At 36.1% G+C, this 18,787-nt stretch overlaps 1 protein-coding gene across 1 annotated transcript; it reads right to left on the reverse strand.

Annotated features, from left to right (window-relative positions):
• Window positions 1-1,490: 1,490 nt before the first annotated feature.
• LOC106671108 (exocyst complex component 3) lies at window positions 1,491-10,492 on the reverse strand. The gene is made up of 12 exons (XM_014401934.2): window positions 10,223-10,492; window positions 9,370-9,518; window positions 6,473-6,668; window positions 6,155-6,409; window positions 5,930-6,085; window positions 5,480-5,605; window positions 5,228-5,410; window positions 4,998-5,170; window positions 4,798-4,915; window positions 4,502-4,657; window positions 2,210-2,356; window positions 1,491-2,143 (listed from the first exon to the last, which is right to left on the reverse strand). The coding sequence occupies exons 1-12, from the start codon at window positions 10,310-10,312 to the stop codon at window positions 1,679-1,681; spliced, it is 2,214 nt and encodes a 737-aa protein (XP_014257420.1). The 5' UTR covers window positions 10,313-10,492; the 3' UTR covers window positions 1,491-1,678.
• Window positions 10,493-18,787: the final 8,295 nt, after the last annotated feature.

The raw sequence follows: 18,787 nt of genomic DNA on the forward strand, positions 1-18,787 counted from the left end.
AAATTAGGAGCCCTTTTGATATTTTTATATTGGATATTGTTTTTATGCCCTATAAACTATTATTAGGGTGAGAATAAGAAAATAATAGTTTCAACAGTTAAAATTGAATTACTTTATATTTAAAGCTACGGTTACATTTGAACTGTTTGAAGATCAACGTTCTACGAGCTTTCTGAAATAATTGCATTTTAGCCCTCGTTGTTTATACAAATTGTACACTAAATGGCTTCAAATTCTTGGATGTAAGGATTTACGTAATTGGAGATGTTTGGAACTTTTGGTTTTAATGTTGACCTCTACTACCTACCATCGGACAAAAATTTTAATTATTCAAGTACAAATAAAAAACACTGGTTCATCACCTTAAGAGGTAGAACCAAATTGATAAAAAGGCTTAGTTGAAAAAAAAATCAAATATCAGCGAAAACTAATCCTATCCTGTCTTTAGTCTAACCTTAATCCTGGGTTAGCTGTCCTGTTTCTAACCGTAATCTTGTGTCCTGACTTGTTCCTAACCTTAGTCTTACCTTATCAACTTAATCCTATCTTACCTGCCTTTAACCAAACCTTAATACTAGTAACCCATCCCTAACCAAACTTCTTATCCTACCTTACCTGTCCCTAATCTAACCTTTAATACTACCTAACCAACCTTTTTAACCCATTCAGGATGGTCACTTCATTCTCCAAGTGAGGTACTGAGCGTGATATCAGACTACTCTTTTCACTTTTAGACTAAGTTCATAGAAGAATGTTTATGTTATTATTCTCTGAATTAGTAACCACCATTGCTTACAGTTTTGAACTTCAGTCTAAAAGTGAAATACACTTGCACTATCTGGGTAAAGATAGGGGTGAGCGTGATGTCATGCTCTCGAAATCTCACTGAGGGAAGCAAAAGCCACAGTATCATGCTCACTGTCCAAAATTTTTTTATCCTACTGACTCAATCCCAACCCTAACCTTAATCCTACCTAACCCATCCCTACCCAATCTTCTTAATCCTATTTTACCTTAATCTAATCCATCCCTACCCTAACCTCCTGTGTAAGCAGTCCCTTATCAAAGATTAAACCCTCTGTAACCCATTCCTAACCTAACCTTAATCCTGTGTGAACCATCCTACCCAACTCATGCTCACTAAAGCAATAACATGAAACCAATGTTGGAAAAGTGGTCACACAAGGAAATTTATATAAATATAATAATAATAATATGATATAAAATATAACTATCTCTAAGAAATGCATTTATGTATCCAGCCCGTACATTCATACAGTGGAAAAGTCAAATTTTTTAATACTGAAAAATCAAGGTACTAAACACAACTTGAAACAAGATCCCATCTTCATCAAAAGGGCATTGGATGCATAAATGAAAGTGTCACTAATGAGAAAAAGCCTTGCAACATGACAATCATTCATTTTAGTAAAATTTTAAAAATGTACATTTTGCAAGATAATTTTTAATATGTAAATAAATAAATAAAACAATTTTTCAAAAATATATTATTTCAAAACATTTCATAAAAAATATATAATTCAGGTGAAGGAAGAGTATATCAATTGTTTTCCTTCATTCAACTGTAAAACACGTTTAAATATATTACAATAGCATGGTTACAATAAATTAAATATATTTTCATTACACATTTTTAGTATTTATATTGTAATTATAATCAGGGTACGTCATGAAAAATACTTTTGGTAAATGATGCCCTCGCACCTGTTTTACTTTCGTTGAGATCATTGACAATGTCTCTTATTTCCGACCTTTGCAAATCACCTCTCAGATTTAGAAATTTTACCAGGTGATCCTCCTTGATGTCGGGGTATTTTCTGACCAAAGCATGAAGGAGGAAAGATGATATGTCTTTGTCTTCGACTTTTAAAATTTCAGCTAGTGAACAAATAGCCTCAAATGGAGAATCCACCTTGCTGGCGACTTTCGGAGCGATTCGGACGAAAAACGCCTTCAATTGATTGACTTCTTGTAAAATTTTCTCTCCAGCAGCTTTTCTTTCTTCGTGCGTTTTAAAGCTCATCTTCTTTGAAAACAGAGCTGCCAAATATCTTCTCGTAACCAAGTTCTCGGCTTCTTTAATAACATATTCAAAATTTTTTGCACGCAAATGGATATAATCCTGAAATAAAATATTGTTTAAAAAAAGTTGTTTCAACTGAGTATATATAAGGAAATTTCAAATCACATGAAAATAATCATCCAACGTAACGCAGACAGTATCTATTGATATGGTACTGGACATCCATTTTGTAGTGATTAAATCTCTAAAATGAAATTCTAAATCAAGGAATGCTTCTTGTAGTAGCCATTGTGCAGCCTCATCCCTTAAATCCTACAAACAGAATGCAAATAAAACATGGAAAAGTCAAGGGATGCATCACGTTTCATAGGCCAATATTATTTGTATACAATAATAATTGTACAAATAATACTGATATTTCATTATATCTATAATAAAAGATCTGTTTCACATTTATTATCATATGTTTATGTAGATGAAAACATTTTTGTCTTTATTTAAATCCATTTCAGCACTTTTACTCTATCTATTGGGTTGTCCGGAAAATAATGCAGGATTTTGGTATTAAACAAAAAAAAAGAAACTAGTTACTTTAAAGCAATGTTCTTTAATCAAAATAATTTCCCATACTCTCAATACATTTCTCCCAACGTGTTGGTAACTTATTAATTCCGTCTGAGTAGAATTCAGAATTTTTAGAATTGATAAAGTCAATAAATGCATTTTCCAGTTCCGTTTGATTTTTGAATATTATGTGTTCTAAGTAGTGGTCCAGGTGTCTAAAAAAATGGTAGTCAGTAGGCGAGAGGTCCGGAGAGTAGGGTGGGTGAGGCAAAGTTTCATAGCCAAGCTCCAATAATTTTTGTGACGTTACACGTGACACATGTGGTCGAGCGTTGTCATGCAACAAAATGGGCCCTTTCCGATTGACCAAAGAGGGCTTCATTACTGCCAATTTCTGATGCATGGTATTAATTTGGTTACAGTATGATTCAGCATTGATGGTTTCGCCAGGATTTAAGAAGCTGTAGTGTATTAAACCAAATGAAGCCCACCATACCGTAACCATTACCTTTTTTTGATGAGTTGGGGGCTTTGGAAAATGTATTGGAGCTTCTCCTTTGTCGAGCCACTGTCCAGAACGTCTAGTGTTATCGTAGAGAATCCACTTTTCGTCACATGTAACAATTCTGGCCAGAAATGGGTCATTTTTGTTTCGACAAAGAAGTGATGCACAAACATCAAAGCGCTGATTTTTTTGGCGATCGTTTAATGAGTGTGGAACCCAATTTTCGAGTTTTTTCACTTTTCCAATCGCCTTGAGGTGGTCAGCGACGGTCGTTTTACTGACTTTGAGTTGCTCTGCACCCACCACTGATCGCAGAACATCATCATTAAGAGAGGAAGGCCTTCCACGACCTTCTTCATCTTCAAGGCTGAAATCTCCCTCCCGAAATTTTTTAAACCACCTTTGCACAGTGCACTCATTAACACAACCCTCGCCCCAGACTTGGTTAATGTTTCTAGCCGTTTGGGCTCCGCTTCGGCCGAGTTTAAACTCGTAAAAGAAAATCGTACGAAATTCTCGCTTTGACATTATAAGGATGACTGAATTATTTCCAAGTAGCGGAATGCTACAGAGGTAAACAAACAATATCATTTGGAAGAGGATTAATAAGTGTTGACATTCATACAAATGAGTAATCCTGTAAACGTAAACAGAATATTTTATATAGATTTTTTTTAATGAAAACTTAAAATCCTGCATTATTTTCCGGACAACCCAATATATAATTTGTAAATGTACCTCCATAAACAGTGAATAAAGACTTATTATTATTACCATCCTATTGGTCAATTACTACTTTCAAAAGGGTCCGAGTAATAATGCATCCTGGCCTGGTTATGTTGGTTCTATTCAAAACTGACTAAGGCCAATAACAATTTTGACGAAACAATAAAAATCAGGGTGAAATTATTTTGCCAAGCAAACACTGTTTTTATTAAGATTATTTTTCTAGTTTAACTGTGAGCAAACAAAAGTGTAAATAGTGAGTGAGTAACAAAGAGCAGAGAGAGGAGAGAGAAGAGAGAGAGATAAAATATACTTTTTTAAATTCATAGATATTTCTACCACTTAATGTGGAAAGAGAAATTTAGTTTTGGGTCTTAGCCACTTTCGACTAGGTCACGTTAACATAGATGTTTTTGAGCTGGTCACACAAATTTTTTATGCATAACTTTACTGAGTATACATGGGTTGGGTTAGGGTTAGGCTACATACCCATGATTCAATGTTTTTCCATGACATAGAGAAGAAATTCAATTAAAATAAGAGAAATGTAATCAATTTTTTACTTTGTCAAACTTTACAAAATAAAAGTAGCATTTGACCTAGTTATAGAAATATATGATTTTTTTATTTATATTTTTCTATTATGTAGGTATGTATAGTACCTGGTATGTTTTCAAAAGGTTTGAGAATACCACAGTCAATTCCCTATTCATCAGATCTGTCGTTCTCCAATAATGCTGTTTTAACTGCTGGGCAAGTTCTAGAAACAGCATGCAGTTGTTCACAATGGTGATCATGTAATGTGTGAAATATGGAAGCTGGAAAAAAAACATAATTATTTATTATAGTATATCTTACTTTAATGTAAATAATCCTGTTAGCTATGTTAATTTAATCATCCGTGAATGGCCGTTGCTTAATGTCATTATTTGCTAACAGAAACAAGAGCAATACTTGCCCGACTACGATCTTCAAAGTGGCGAGTCTTAAAATTAATAATCGCATCACGATACAAATAGCCATACTGCTTCACTTGCTTCATACTTAATACTAGCGCCTCGTCTGTTAAATCATCACTGAAAAAATAAAGTTAAAAAAATACATTAAGATACACCGATGATGTTGAGTGTATGATAAGTGAATTTCAATATAACAAACCTTATAGTTTTGGTCACTTGTAGATTTTGGTCTATCATTTGAAAAATAATAACGGGTGCAGCTGTGTGAAAATGTCCCTCTTGGTCACCTTCTGGCTGAACGCAGTTGCTCCAGTCTTGCTGTTCAGTCTCGAGTGTCTTTTGCATCCATTCAACGTAATTGTCTTCCATATTCTAAAATGAATGTTTTCATTATTGTACAGGAAATTTGGCTGGATTGATCGATCTCACCTTCAAATATCTTGATTTTAGATCGTCGATTGTCGCCTTGCTCAATAGAGGGTCTAACCAATCGGTACTGATATTCAGGTCGGGGTGCTGCATCAATTCCGGCCCTAAATACGTGTTGACAACCCAAGACAATAGAGAGACATACTCATTTCCTTCCAGTCCGTTGTTTATTATTTCCTCTAACTGGAAAACAAAAGAAAAAGCTAAATAAATACAAACCAAAAGGTGAAAAATAAATAAAATATATCTCACATGTCTAGAAAGTGAATTGTGGTACATCATAACAAATTTTTTCACGATATCATAATCTTTCGGAAAGCATGGTTCACAAAGTGTCTTTACAACTTTTAAGTCCTCCATTATTAACTGTCTTGTCAGCTGAAAATAAAACAATCAATCAAATTTTTTTTAAACTGATATATAAATGAATCTTATAATTGAACAGATCAGTGACTTTTTCTATTTATATTTTAATTTATTTAAAATTTGTGAGCCGCTAACAGAATTGACTGTTCAATAATGAGATTTCTCAGTTGGTTGGTGAACTTGTACTTTGTTCCTTATTTTGTCTTGGTCAGTCTATCCTCCTTGTTTCAATTTTCACCATCTTCAGTGGTCTGTTATCCAAACTCACTGAAGATGCAAAATGCCGAAACACGTCTGGCAGATCAACCCAGTGAGGAATCAAATTACAGAACTGACCTCAAGATGGACGACCAGCCACATTTTATTCGTAGCTCTGTCTTCTACGTTTGTGCCTTCAATACGCTGAGCCACTGACTGTTCCAGTACTTGCATAGCCATGTCCTTCCATCGTTTAGGCCGTCCTGGAGGAAGAAAACCGCTTTGTTTTTGACGCTATGAACATATAAATATTTAAAAGACCCTAAATTAAAATTATATTGTAATTTCAAAGAATTTACAGACCTGTAGTGCAAATACATCCTTCTTTTCTTCCTTACGAATAATCCTAAGAGCTGTTACAATTATATTAGGCTCTTTTCTAACAGTCAAAAGTGTTCTTGATAACACGAGTCTGAGTTGTTTCTCAAGATACTGCGATGCAGCTTCAACATCCTCGAATGAAGCTTTCAGCAATAATCTGTCAGTCGACTGCTGCGACGGTACTTTGTGCAGTTCGTACAACAAGTCGTCACGAGAATTTTCCAAATCGTTTAAACTCTGTGGTATAAAATAAACGAGGGTCGTAAAAATTTATTAAAAAATTCAGGGGATATGCATTACATGGTGTGCGTAGAGAAGTTTGCCCTCATTAATCCATTGTTTTGTCTTTTCCACACTTTCCGGTACGGAAAATAAGTTTTTGAGGTTCTCCATGGCAGTAGCATACTGTGAATATTGATTATTCTTTTCTCGGACACTCTGGAGTCTTTTAACAAGATTGGGGAGATCGACTAACAAGGAATTGACAGTGCTTAAACTGTAAATAAAAATATTATTTATGCTAATTAATCACAGTAATTAAAAATTAAGTATTTTTTAGATTGCAATATATAATTTATAATTAATCAAATTAATTATTAATCATTTTATTCTGTATCTTTTTTTTAGATCTCTCTTTGTTTTCGTTATATTTTTTTCTTTCTTTTTTTCTGACGGTTGTCTTTGTTTTATTAATTTTGCACATTCTTTAAAGAAAAATCGGTTTGTAAGTAGAACCATCCTTTTAAACTATTGAAATGATTTCATTCTATCATCAATGATCATTTTTTTTATGAGAATTTGTTTGGCTTAACTAATTCTATTTCGCCAAAGCAAGAACGGCACTAAACTAAGGAATGAACAATAAGCCAAATGAGTGCAGTGCTTGGGAACACCCCCCCCCCACCCACTAGTCTCAATATTTAGAGATGGTTTGTCATTTGTTGTCAATTTGCTATCTCGTTCAGTCAAGGTTTACTGAGGTCTCAAAAGTGATGCATTGAAAACAATTTACAAAGAAACCGTTTTGTCCATGTTCTCTTACACTACCCCAGTGTGGAGTGAGGCTTTGCATGCTGAAAGAAATCTGGCAAGATTAAGAAGTACTCAGAGACTGATGTTCCTTCGAATAATTTCAAAAGGTTTCCACACATCATTCGAGGCCTGCTGCATTATTTTTCTATATCCACTGATTGGACTGTGGCTCCAATAGAAAGTGGAATTCAACAAAGTGTGGCAGGTTGAAAATGAAATCAGGCCAGAATACCCTAAGGATGTGCAGGAACCATGTATATAGTCGATGGTGACTCCTGCAACCTTAATTTACTAACTGAAGGGTATAGGAAAAGTGGGATGCTCATTTGTGGTGTATTCTGGAAAAGGCTCACCGAACCCAATATGTAAAAATAGGTTTAAACTTTTTGCGAGGTGTTCAGATAATTAAGCTGAAATTCTAGCGATTAATAAGGCACTGGAATGGTGGATAAACTCTGAAAAAAAACTGTAAAGATAAAGGCGTTATAACATGGATAGACAGCATGGTTGCATTGCAACAAATAGGAAGAAAATCCATAGTGAAATAGTTGAGGAAAAAAGGAAAAACTGCCAGAGTCAGTCAGGGAAAACTTAGTCAAACTACATTAGATAAAGGCACTACCGAGATTCCAAGGAAATGAAGAGGTTGATAGAGAAGAGTAAGCAGCCACAAAAGATGAAACACTCTAGATGCTCTTCTCAAAAATCCACTGTCATATATCAAGCAAGATGTGGGATGAATTAATAGCCGAATTGGAAAAAATATATATAGACTGAAACAACAAAGGGGTCTCATACATAATTGTTCTTTTGAATGTTTAAATTAAGAAAAAAATGCATCTCCCAAATAATTATAAGAAACCCAAGTTTTGAGCAGACACGGAGAAAAAAGTGTACTAAAAATGATTCAAAATTATCGACAATTATAACTGCCGGAATGGAATCTCACTAACTTGGGAGCATATCCTTAATGAATGCAAAGTTTTTGATAATATGCGATTCGAAACTGTTCTGAGACCTTGTGTCACACTTCATGGAATAGTTTATGGATTTTGTTACCGCATTAGATTTTATAAGAAAGGATAAGGATTTTAAAATATCAGGGCAGTAATAAACTGTACTATGTATACAGATTTTAATAATTCATAACTTAATAATAATTTTTTAGACATCCAGGAGGATTGCTGGGAATGGATCTAGAAAGTAGTACGGGATTAGAGAGAGATTGGAGGTTAGTGTGGAATTTTTTGTAGTTAGATTTTACTTAATTTAAAAACATTCAGGTCATTATGGGTGATGTGGCTAGAAATATAGAACGGGACAGGGCGGTGAGTGAAGGAGTGATGCAACGTAGAGTGAAGGTGAAGTCTTGGATTTTGTGGTATTTAGTTTGATTCACCTTTTTTGAACTATTGTTCAATAGGATATAGGTGTGTCTGGAGAGTTTGGTGAGCTATAACAGGGTCGGAGGTGGATATAATGGCAATTGTTGGTGGCATCAGCATTGTTAGGATAGTTGGTGTCAGGATGGGAAGGGATATCAGCAGTATATACTGAGTGGAGTAGAGGGACTCCCACGTCCACCTTGTACAAAGGAAAGTGTCTAAAGCACCTGTTGTCCAGGTAGGATTAAGGATAAGAAAGTGGGTTGGCAATCCATGTCAGCCAATGGATATTGAACATTAAGCCCTCCTGTATGACAGAAACTACTTTAGTTTTATTATCAGTTACTTTACTTTTATTATGGAGTTTGCTTAAAATATATTTTAAATGCATTAAACTGTAAGCATGTAAACTATTCGTTCAACGTTTGAAAAAAATTAGTGCTTTCTATAGGGGAGTCTGAACCTGTGTGACTTTTCACATTAAAATCTGAAGTTTTGCAGCTTGGACGTAGATTGGTAGACCCAAGACTTATGCTGCAAAACAAAGTAACGTTTGGGATGCTGAGTAACAATCTTTAAGTTAGGATTTGAGAGGTATTTTTAACAAGTATACTTTTTTTGGTTTTACACAGTTTTTATGAAAAAATTATTGTGAGATCATTTTTGTGATACCTAGAAGTGCGCATGGGGATGTGTTAGGTACATAAAACCTAAGATTACATGTAGTAACTTCCTTCAATCTATAACAAATGGGCAAAAATAAAAGTATTCTTAAATTACTTGTTCTGAACTTCTTGCGTTTCCTGTACAGCTAACTGTAGCTGCCCTAGGCCCATACAAACTCCATCCAACTGACTTTGAATTGACGTCTTCAGCATCGCTTCGACAGATATTTTCTTTCTCGTCACTCTACGGTGATACTGTTCAACCTGAAATTTAATGAGATTGTTGACTGATAATGTAAAACCAAATAAAAAACAATACTAGGGAAAAACTAATTAATAACTTGCATTAAAGCTGGCTCCCAACTTTCTTATTATATAAACTAGAGTACAGTTCAACCAAAGAGCCTATGGTAAAACTAATATAAAAACATTACTTTGAGTACATGAAGTAGTAGTTATGGGTATTGACCGTTCTATTGTGTGAACTATCCTTCTTGGTGATGTGGATGAAGGAGGGATGTTGATTTTGCTATTAAGGAAGCAGACAATTAAAACAGGCCACACAACATCTGACTGGGTTGTGTCCAATCAATATAAACCCATCGACACCATCACGATGTGGAACCGGTTCACCGTTGCAGTTCTATTGTTCCTCTGGATATTCTGCTCATGAAAATTTTCCCCATTGGGTGTCGGTTAAGTCGAATCATCCCAACCCTATAACCATCTGAATCAATAGATTCTATGGCGGATGATTGACACCTTTGGGTTCCCGATATCCATTTCTCATTGATATTATCTGACATTCATCCGACCCTGTCATTCGAGCCTCTACCGATCTGTTTGATTATTAACAAGAAGGCCGCATTTGCCACTTGTACTACCAGGCTCTACTGTCGTTGTACAGAATAGTTTCCAACAGGAAATATAAATTTTTTTTAAAATCGTATTAATTAAGAAAAATTAACCTTTTCAAGTTGGCCAGGTCTTTGAAGCATATTAATGACATAATTAGTAGCTGTTGTTTTTGCATCCTTTTCGAGCTGCTTAATATCCATTTTCGCAGAAACGTTTTTCAGCTCAGTTGAGCCAAAATACTCGTATCAAAGACTAAATTTTCACTTTAGAAAATTATTTAAAAACAAAAACAAATCAACAAAATATCAAAAACAAGAATTTGATAACAATTGTTATGACTGGGTAAGGTTTTGACTTTGTCATTCGTTTGGGGCCAGTAGATTAAAATGAATCGTTCGTTCATTCATTAGGAACGAATAAGTTACCATGAATCGTTCGTTCATTCATTAGGAACGAGTAAGTTAAAAAAATAGTTCGTTCATTCGTTGAACTATCTTCCTCACATCCCACACGATTCAAAAATCAACCAGATAAATTTAGCTTTTATTTAATTAATTTATTTTGGTAAGTATTCGTCTAAACTAAAATTTTAAAATTCAGGGTTTTTTACATTAGAAAAAACCTCCAACAGGAATAAAACTGAAATGGAGAGATAGCAATAAACTATGGAAAGACCATCCGATACTCATGGCTCCAAGAGACTACAAGAACAGGATGTTTGAATTTAACCAAAACTTCCGAATAAACCTGGGTACCAAAAAAGAATGGGAAAGAGAGGGAAACTACTCTTTTAAAAATAGCACCATCCTCTGGTACACAGATGGTTCTAGAACACAAGAAGGTACAGGGGCAGGGGTATTTGGACCTGGAACCAAATACTCAGAACCCTTGGGAAAATACACCAGTATCTTCCAAGCTGAGATTCATGCAATCGAAAGATGTACCCAACTCAACCTAAGTAAAGGGTACAAAAACAAGAATATAGCTATCATGTCAGATAGCCAAGCAGCCATCAAAGCACTAAGCTCTAATATCATTAGTTCAAGGATGGTGCTGAACTGCAAAACCAAACTAAATATATTAGTTACGCAGAATAAAGTCTCTGCTGGGTCCCAGGACACATGGGAGTAGAAGGCAACGAGAAAGCGAACACCCTTGCAAGGAAAGGGGCTGCTACACCGCTGATAGGACTTGAGCCCTTCTGTGGCATAGGAATCCACACTATTAACGAATATCTCAGATAGAAGGACAAAAAGAAAATGAGGGAACTTTGGAATTCACTCATTGGACACAGACAGTCCAAGAATCTTCTAACCAATTTTGGCAAGAAAGAAATTACAGAATGTGTCAAGGGAAGCAGGAACAAACTGCGAATCCTAATAGGATTCCTAACAGGACACTGCAAATTAAATGGACACTTAAAGAAAATTGGAATAACCCAAGATGGCACATGCAGATTCTGCAAGGAGGCAGAAGAGACACCAACACATTTACTAACAAAATGCGGAGCCACACTAGCCTGCAGGATGAAATGTTTTGGGATGTATAATGTGACCATAGAAGAGCTTCAACCATTGAAACCGGGCCTACTAATCAAGTTTCTTGATGAAATAGGACTCACCGATGTGCTTTAGGCAGAGCACAGGGGGTACAATAGCTCTCAAAGGGCGCAGTATAATACACCCTGAAACCATATGTACTTCTACATACATTCCGCCATTTAAAATAGAAATAAAAGTGTCTTCATTGCAATCTTTTGGTTGCAGTGACTCTTGGTTGAATCTTTGTCAATTGAGGTGGATGTTCAAGCTGATAGCGAAGTTGCTATTTCTTAATGAATTGCCCTGGTTAAGGAAGGACTCACTCAGGGAAAAATGTCCTATGTGCAACTTAAATGCCAGGGAAGGTCTTCATTATTTCATTTGTGAATGCCCTGTGCTGGCCGAATTTTGCCAGCTCTACATGGGAAGTAGCTCCCTCGTTGGTCCTGCAATTTTCAGAAATTTGACAAGCCAATGGCTCTGTAAACCATTAATTGCTTTCATGAGAAACGCCTGGGAATACAAGTTTAACAATTAATTTGTAGCTCGATTGTTACATTAGTGTCTTTTTTATGTTATTTCTTATTTTAAGATTAACTATGTATTATAGGGTGGGGGCGCAAGACCAATCCCGACTCCCATGTAGATGAAACACCTTGATGTTGCCAGCACCCCATAGGGCCAACGCATCAAGGCAAGCCAAAAGGGAAAATGGCAACCCTAATCCAAGTTGTTAAGCGACCTGTGATGAAGGATGAATGGCACTGGGGTGATAAAAAATGGAGCCCTCAGGGAACCGGCCGACACTCTGTTGTATCTAGGCTTACCCTAGCATGCGGGATTCTGCTGGGGCTGACATCTTATATCCCTAGCTATAGGGACATCTTATATCCATGGAAATCATTTGGAACCTAATATAAAAACAAAAACACAACCACCCTGATCAGGCCCAGAGGCCACCCAACCAGGCAGCAGTGCCAAACCCAAATACGTCCCCTTCAAGGCAAAAAGCCTGGAGGAGATCGAACAACTCTCAGCAGATGATTAAATTATTAAGATCCACCCATCGGGGGCCTCCAGAAACAGGCTAACAACCCTATTGAAAGAGGGTGTAGAATATGTGAAGGCACGATGAACAATTAGTAAGGGACAATTTCATAAAGGTGACCCTGAAGCTGACAAAGGAAAAGAAGCAGGAGGAAAAGTCAGCTCATGTGACAAAGCCTGCTTCAAAATCCAAGAAGAAAAGGTCAAGGATGGAAGACAGCACCCCTCAAAAGTAGGTACCAAAAAAAGTCAAGACCCTCCAAGAAGGAGATATCCTATAAGGGGGCTTGACACAAGTAAACATAGGTTGGTAGAAAAAAAGGCTACCCAGTAAACCAGATGACCCCCGAAAGGCTTGACACCCTCGAAGATGCCATCATGCTGGCGTATGAGAAAGTATCGGCCGGAGAATTACAGACGTTAGAATTAAAATTCAACAAATGCACACACAGGTCAGACTATATGGTCATAACCTGTGAAGATCAGGTTAATGCTGACTGGCTAAGGAAAACCATCCCAACACTGAAGCCATGAAAGGAAGCAGTCCTCGAGACTTTGGAGGAGGACGTCATACCCATCCCTATCACCTGCACTACCTACATACTGGATCCCAAAACTGGAAGACTGACAGCAGAGAGGATTCTGGCCAGGCTAAAATCCTCAAACCGGAAGCTAAATACAAACCTATGGACTGTCTGGAGAAAAATCCAACAGGAGAAGGGTACCTTGTGGACCTCAGCTCCCGAAAGTGGACATGCACCCTCACCTTGGAATGGGAAGAATTCGATTCCGTCGAAAAGATTAAAGTTGAAAGGCTCAACTCGCACTTCCAACCACGGACGAAGAAGCAAAGGAGGCTGAGGATTGATTACACAAGCCCGTTCAAAAGGATACAAGGCCAACAGCAGGTAGTACAAATGAAGGAAGATATACTCCATCCACTTCAGCCCAATGTCAGACGGACAGGGAGGAATAAGGGTACTCCAGGTCAACCTCCAGCATGCAAAGGCCTTATCGGCCACACTGTGCAAGAGGTTTGACAGAGAGTACCTGGATGTCGCCCTGCTCCAAGAACCTTGGGTACACAATGGGACTGTAAGAGGAATAAAACCCCAACAAACCAGGTAATATAGCAGAGGTCATCAACAAGACCCCGGGCAGCAATGCTAACAGCAAAGTCTGTGGGCAGAGAAAGAAGATAGCTAATCTGCTCAGCCTATTTCCCAAGAAAAGAACCGCCCACCCAAGTTGCTGGATGACATTGTGAGGTACTCCAGGGAACAAAACAGGATACTAATCATGGGATGAGACGCAAATGCCCACCATATGGGGTAGCACTGGCATCAACAACCAAGGTCAGTCCTTATAAAATTACCTAACTTTTTTTTGAGATTTTGTGAGGAAATCACAGACACACCTCAATGTGCCCGCATAAACAGGACCCTAGCCAAGGATGGTGCAGGGAGGCAGGTTCCTCACAAGACAGATGGAAGCTTCACACAAACGGAAGAAGAAACACTCTCTCTACTGATTGAAAATTACTTCTCAGGAGCACAAATAATCCATGAAGAAATACTCCTTGAATCCTCAAAACACAAAACAAAAAAAAAAAAACACAAAGGAAGAGTGGAAGGAGATGGCAGTCAAAATAAAACCGAAATCCATAAGCTGGACACTTGAGAAGTACAGCGCCAGGAGGCAGGAGTACATGATATACCCAGCGCTACTACAAAAAGGGCAAGAGATTCTCATTTAATACTTAGTAATAATATTCAATGCGTACCTAGCGTGGAGCTACATTCCCAAAAGATGGTGAGAGATATGAGTGGTGTACATACCAAAAGTAGGACGACCTATCGACTGGTAGAGAACCACATTCGTAGGACAGCGCTGAAGAACAAACCTCTCAGTGAGTGACAATTCGCATACCAACCAGGGAGATGCACAGAGGACCCCTGGACACCTGTGTAAATGCTTAACCAAGTCCATAAAGGAAAAGAAGATAGCTGTCACAATTTTTATGGATATAGAGGGAGCTTTCAACAATGCAACAACTGCCTCTCTATATATATAGAGCTATTAAAAACAGGGGAGTTTTGGAGAAGATACGTGAATAGGTGGAACGCCTATACAAGAGGATATTCACATCCACCTTAGGCGGAGTGTCCATCCGGGCTAAGGCAGCCAGGGGATGCCTGGAAGTAGGTGTTCTCTCACTTCTACTGTGGACGACACTGGTCGATGTCCTACAAACGTTGGAACAAGAAGAATCTACTGCCTAGGCTATGCGGAAGACCTTGCTGTAGTAGGACGTCGGATTCCAGGAATGAAGGTATAGAAGGGGTGAACAGGCTGACCATCTAGTCAAAAAATGGACAGCTCTCTCATCTATGGGACATGAACCACAAGGTACACCAGACAGTGTGCTAAAGATGGAATTGGAAAAATGGCTTGAGAAAGAAAAACAAGTTGAGAAATTTATATTAATTAAACACTAAAGACCAAACTTTTCTACCCATGGCCTGATCATCGACTAAAGATTGATTATTTTTTCAGCTCAGCTGGGCGTACTCTATGCTCTGTAGCAATCCTCTCAGTACTTTTATATTTTAATTTAATAAAAACATAAATAAATTTATTAATAAGTCGAAAAAAATGGAGCCACTCAGTAAGCAAACCGCGGAAGACCGGGTGTCACTCGCTTGGCCGACCTACTTTCAATCAACGAAACGCTTGCAGGAGTTGTCATCAGGATTAGAACAGAAATCACAGATTTACAAGAGAACGCGACGTTGGCCAACATTTACACGAAAGTCAAGGGAAAATTCGCGATGCGCGGGCAAGTGCAAGTAGGTGGCCAAGGGAGTATATTGTCCTTTAACGGGAAGTACGACTTTGCATCATCATCGCGGCTCCTGAAAACCTAAGAGGCTAATTGTTATATGAACTGCAAAAGTGAAAAATTTTCGAAGGCGAGAAGTACTTTTTTCCTTTTAAAACAGAAGTGTTCTTCACTTTGGACATGTGCATATCAAATATTGCCTTAATTTTCTTCTCCGATATTATTATTTTTTAAAATTAAATTGTAAAATTAGATATTAGAAACAATACTAGGCTTGATTAAAACATTGATGTGTACATAACGGTCAAAAATCGTTGGACGCCAGTGCTGCTACCTGTTAGGGAAATTTATAACCTGTTGCTTATTGTGCCTCTTCTTTCAAAAAGCTTTATTCTTTCAGTATTTTTTATTTTCTGGAAACATTATTCTTCGTTCAATCGTTAAAAATAATGAACTGGTGTGAATAATTACGATTAAAAACAAAATACACAATAAAATCGTTTATTATATCGGTGCTTACAAACTATTATACAAAAATGAACATGATGACAATTTACTTATGAATGGATGTTGCAACATCAGTGCCTTGGTTGTTGATGAGCTTCTTTATACCCTAACAGAACAAATGATTGTACTACACAGTCTTTTTTAGGGTGGTCTTTTTTATTTTCCCTATTGCACACCTCATGCGAAGAGTGCTTAGCATCGGTGTTCCACTGGACTGCTATAGTTTTTTCCTTTTCATATATTCTTTATTTTAAAACTGTCTCTGTGTGTATTAGGAGAAGGGTATGGGTACTATCAGCAGTCCCTTCATTGCTGTGTGGTATTCAATGAAGGGTGACCATTTTTAGCAAGTTTAGATTCTAGTTTGGCCAATGCTGAAACATGTTTGACAGACAAACCAGTTTGATCCAGATTTTGCAATTCAGTACCATCTTTGGCTGGATGATGTTTGATGAATCCAGAGTTCTGACTGATTTTTATTCCCCTAGGTCGCTAAGTAAGTTCCATTTGTTACGCTGTTCACCTTACTCTCTAATTGCCATGGTGTGACCCCAAAAAAACAATAGTTTTGGCTTTTGGGATAAAAAGAAAATCAAAATATCTATCGATTGCCCTCATACGGTAGCTCACGATTAACTTATATAAAGGGATGTCTATAGATTTGATGAATACGTTGACTTCATGCACGTCTCATTGAAGGGTAAAAAGCGGTGGAATCCACTTTTTGTTTTTGGTTTAGATTCCTCATGCCAAGAATGCATGGCTTCTATACAAAATAATAAGTGGAAAGAACTCCTTTTCTTAGATTTTAGACGCTGCATTGTGCAAACATATTGCTATAAATATGGTAAAGAAAAAATTATAAAACCAATAATAAAAAATAAACCTAAGTCTAAGAAAAATACTATAAATGAAGTCACAATTAATGTTCAACAGGAGAAAAAAATACCCACAAAAAATGAAATGTACCCAAAAATGGTGTAAGCGTTATTTCCAAAGAACAAAGTTTTTCTGTTCATAATGCCATGCTGACTACATACACACTGCTTGTATGATTTTCATTTGAAATTACAAATGTAGAATCTGCGAATTATATGTATTTCAATATATATTTTTTAATTACTATGTTATAAATATAGTACATATACGAGTCTACCCAGGCATTTAAGCCCTTGGGTCTTGATCGCCCACCCTGCATAATATATATATGTTATAAACATTTTTATTTTTTTATGAAGATATTTTTTGTCAAAAATAGTTTAACAGAGTTATTATAATTATATAGTATCTATAATTATATAGTGTTAATATAGTAAATTAAATCTTTTATGTCATTTTTTTTTCTTGAGTTCCTGCCATGCCCAGTATCAGGTGACGAGGTTTGTAACTTTGTGATCACAGTATTGTTATTAATAAAAAAAAAACTATAAAATTGTAAAAAAACTACTATACTGCCAATGAAATAGATAATATAAAAAATAATGATAAAACACTTTACTTTCACTATAGGCGTTGGAGGGTTAATAATTGTTTGGTCCTCGAAGCAACTTGGGGGGGGGGTTTGCCATGGTGAAGGACGTAAATTATACGCAGGAAACTATCTACACCACCTTGAGGTGGTCTATATACTCTGAAAAACTGTATTTGTTATGAACTAAATGGCCGACAGTTTGCATATATTCATTTTGGATAGTTTTGCAATGTAATCCAAGTTTTTACAAGTCATATGTTGAGAGTTGGGGCAATGCGAGGAGAACGATGCACCAATCTGCATCTCCTCACAATTTTATCCAAAAGAAATATTTTCATTTTTATAGAAGACATTTTGAAGGAAGAAAATCAGTAAAAAAAGAAAAAAAATTCAAAAACAGAATTTATTAAATGCTCTGAAGCACATTTCACAATAGCTCATCAAAACGTATTTTAGTAATACATTAAAAAAATTCATAACTTTTTTCTTTCAGAAGTGCTTATGTGATATGAGCATCCATTAAACGGATTACAGCTGGTATTTTGTAAAACGTTGACAAACTATTTAAACATTTATGCATCCAATTTCATTCATATCTTCAATATAATTAAAATTTGATTTCAATCAGGATGGTTGTCAACAATTGAAAATTGATTATAATTTCCACAATTTAAACAATCAAGCCTTCAATTGAGAGCATATTACCCGTTAATTATTGTTCTTGTAAAGTTATCCATTACTACATTTTGGTACAAACTACACATTAAATAACTATATTATTATATTTCAATAAGGATCATGTTCACGTCACATTCAATTAATATGAAAATTCTTATGCCTACAAGAATACAACCCATTGTGAGCAGCCTAACATACTATTTACACACTAGTATTCTACTTTAATAAAGAACATATATTGTAGCACATAATAAACTTATTTAAATTTATGGTTCCAATATATTTATTTTTTGAAATTTATAAAAAAAAATAACCCTGTAATTAAACATATTCACATTTATTGAAACAATTATTGTTACCATTCATACACTCATTACATGGACACAAATTAATAGTTCAACAATATTACAATATATACTTATTTAATAATTAACATATATTTTAGTAAATACTATTCAGTTCACATTTCATCCTGTTAAGGTAAACTAAATTACCCAATAAAATAAAATAAATATTAACAAATTGAGCACAAATATTCATATTTTATCATAAAATCTAATGAACAAACACAGTTATTTTGGATATTTAA

The sequence above is a fragment of the Cimex lectularius genome, unplaced genomic scaffold, assembly GCF_000648675.2.
Source record: "Cimex lectularius strain Harlan isolate CLEC.00 unplaced genomic scaffold, Clec_2.1 scaffold214, whole genome shotgun sequence".
Taxonomy (NCBI): domain Eukaryota; kingdom Metazoa; phylum Arthropoda; class Insecta; order Hemiptera; family Cimicidae; genus Cimex; species Cimex lectularius.

Excerpts from the sequence above, each read along its gene's own strand:
- LOC106671108 (XM_014401934.2), bottom strand. The coding sequence starts at position 10,312 with ATGGATATTAAGCAGCTCGAAAAGGATGCAAAAACAACAGCTACTAAT. Across the intron at positions 4,916-4,997 it reads CAAGTGACCAAAACTATAAG|TGATGATTTAACAGACGAGG; the intron begins GTTTGTTATATT and ends TTATTTTTTCAG. Across the intron at positions 2,357-4,501 it reads ACCTTTTGAAAACATACCAG|GATTTAAGGGATGAGGCTGC; the intron begins GTACTATACATA and ends TTCTGTTTGTAG.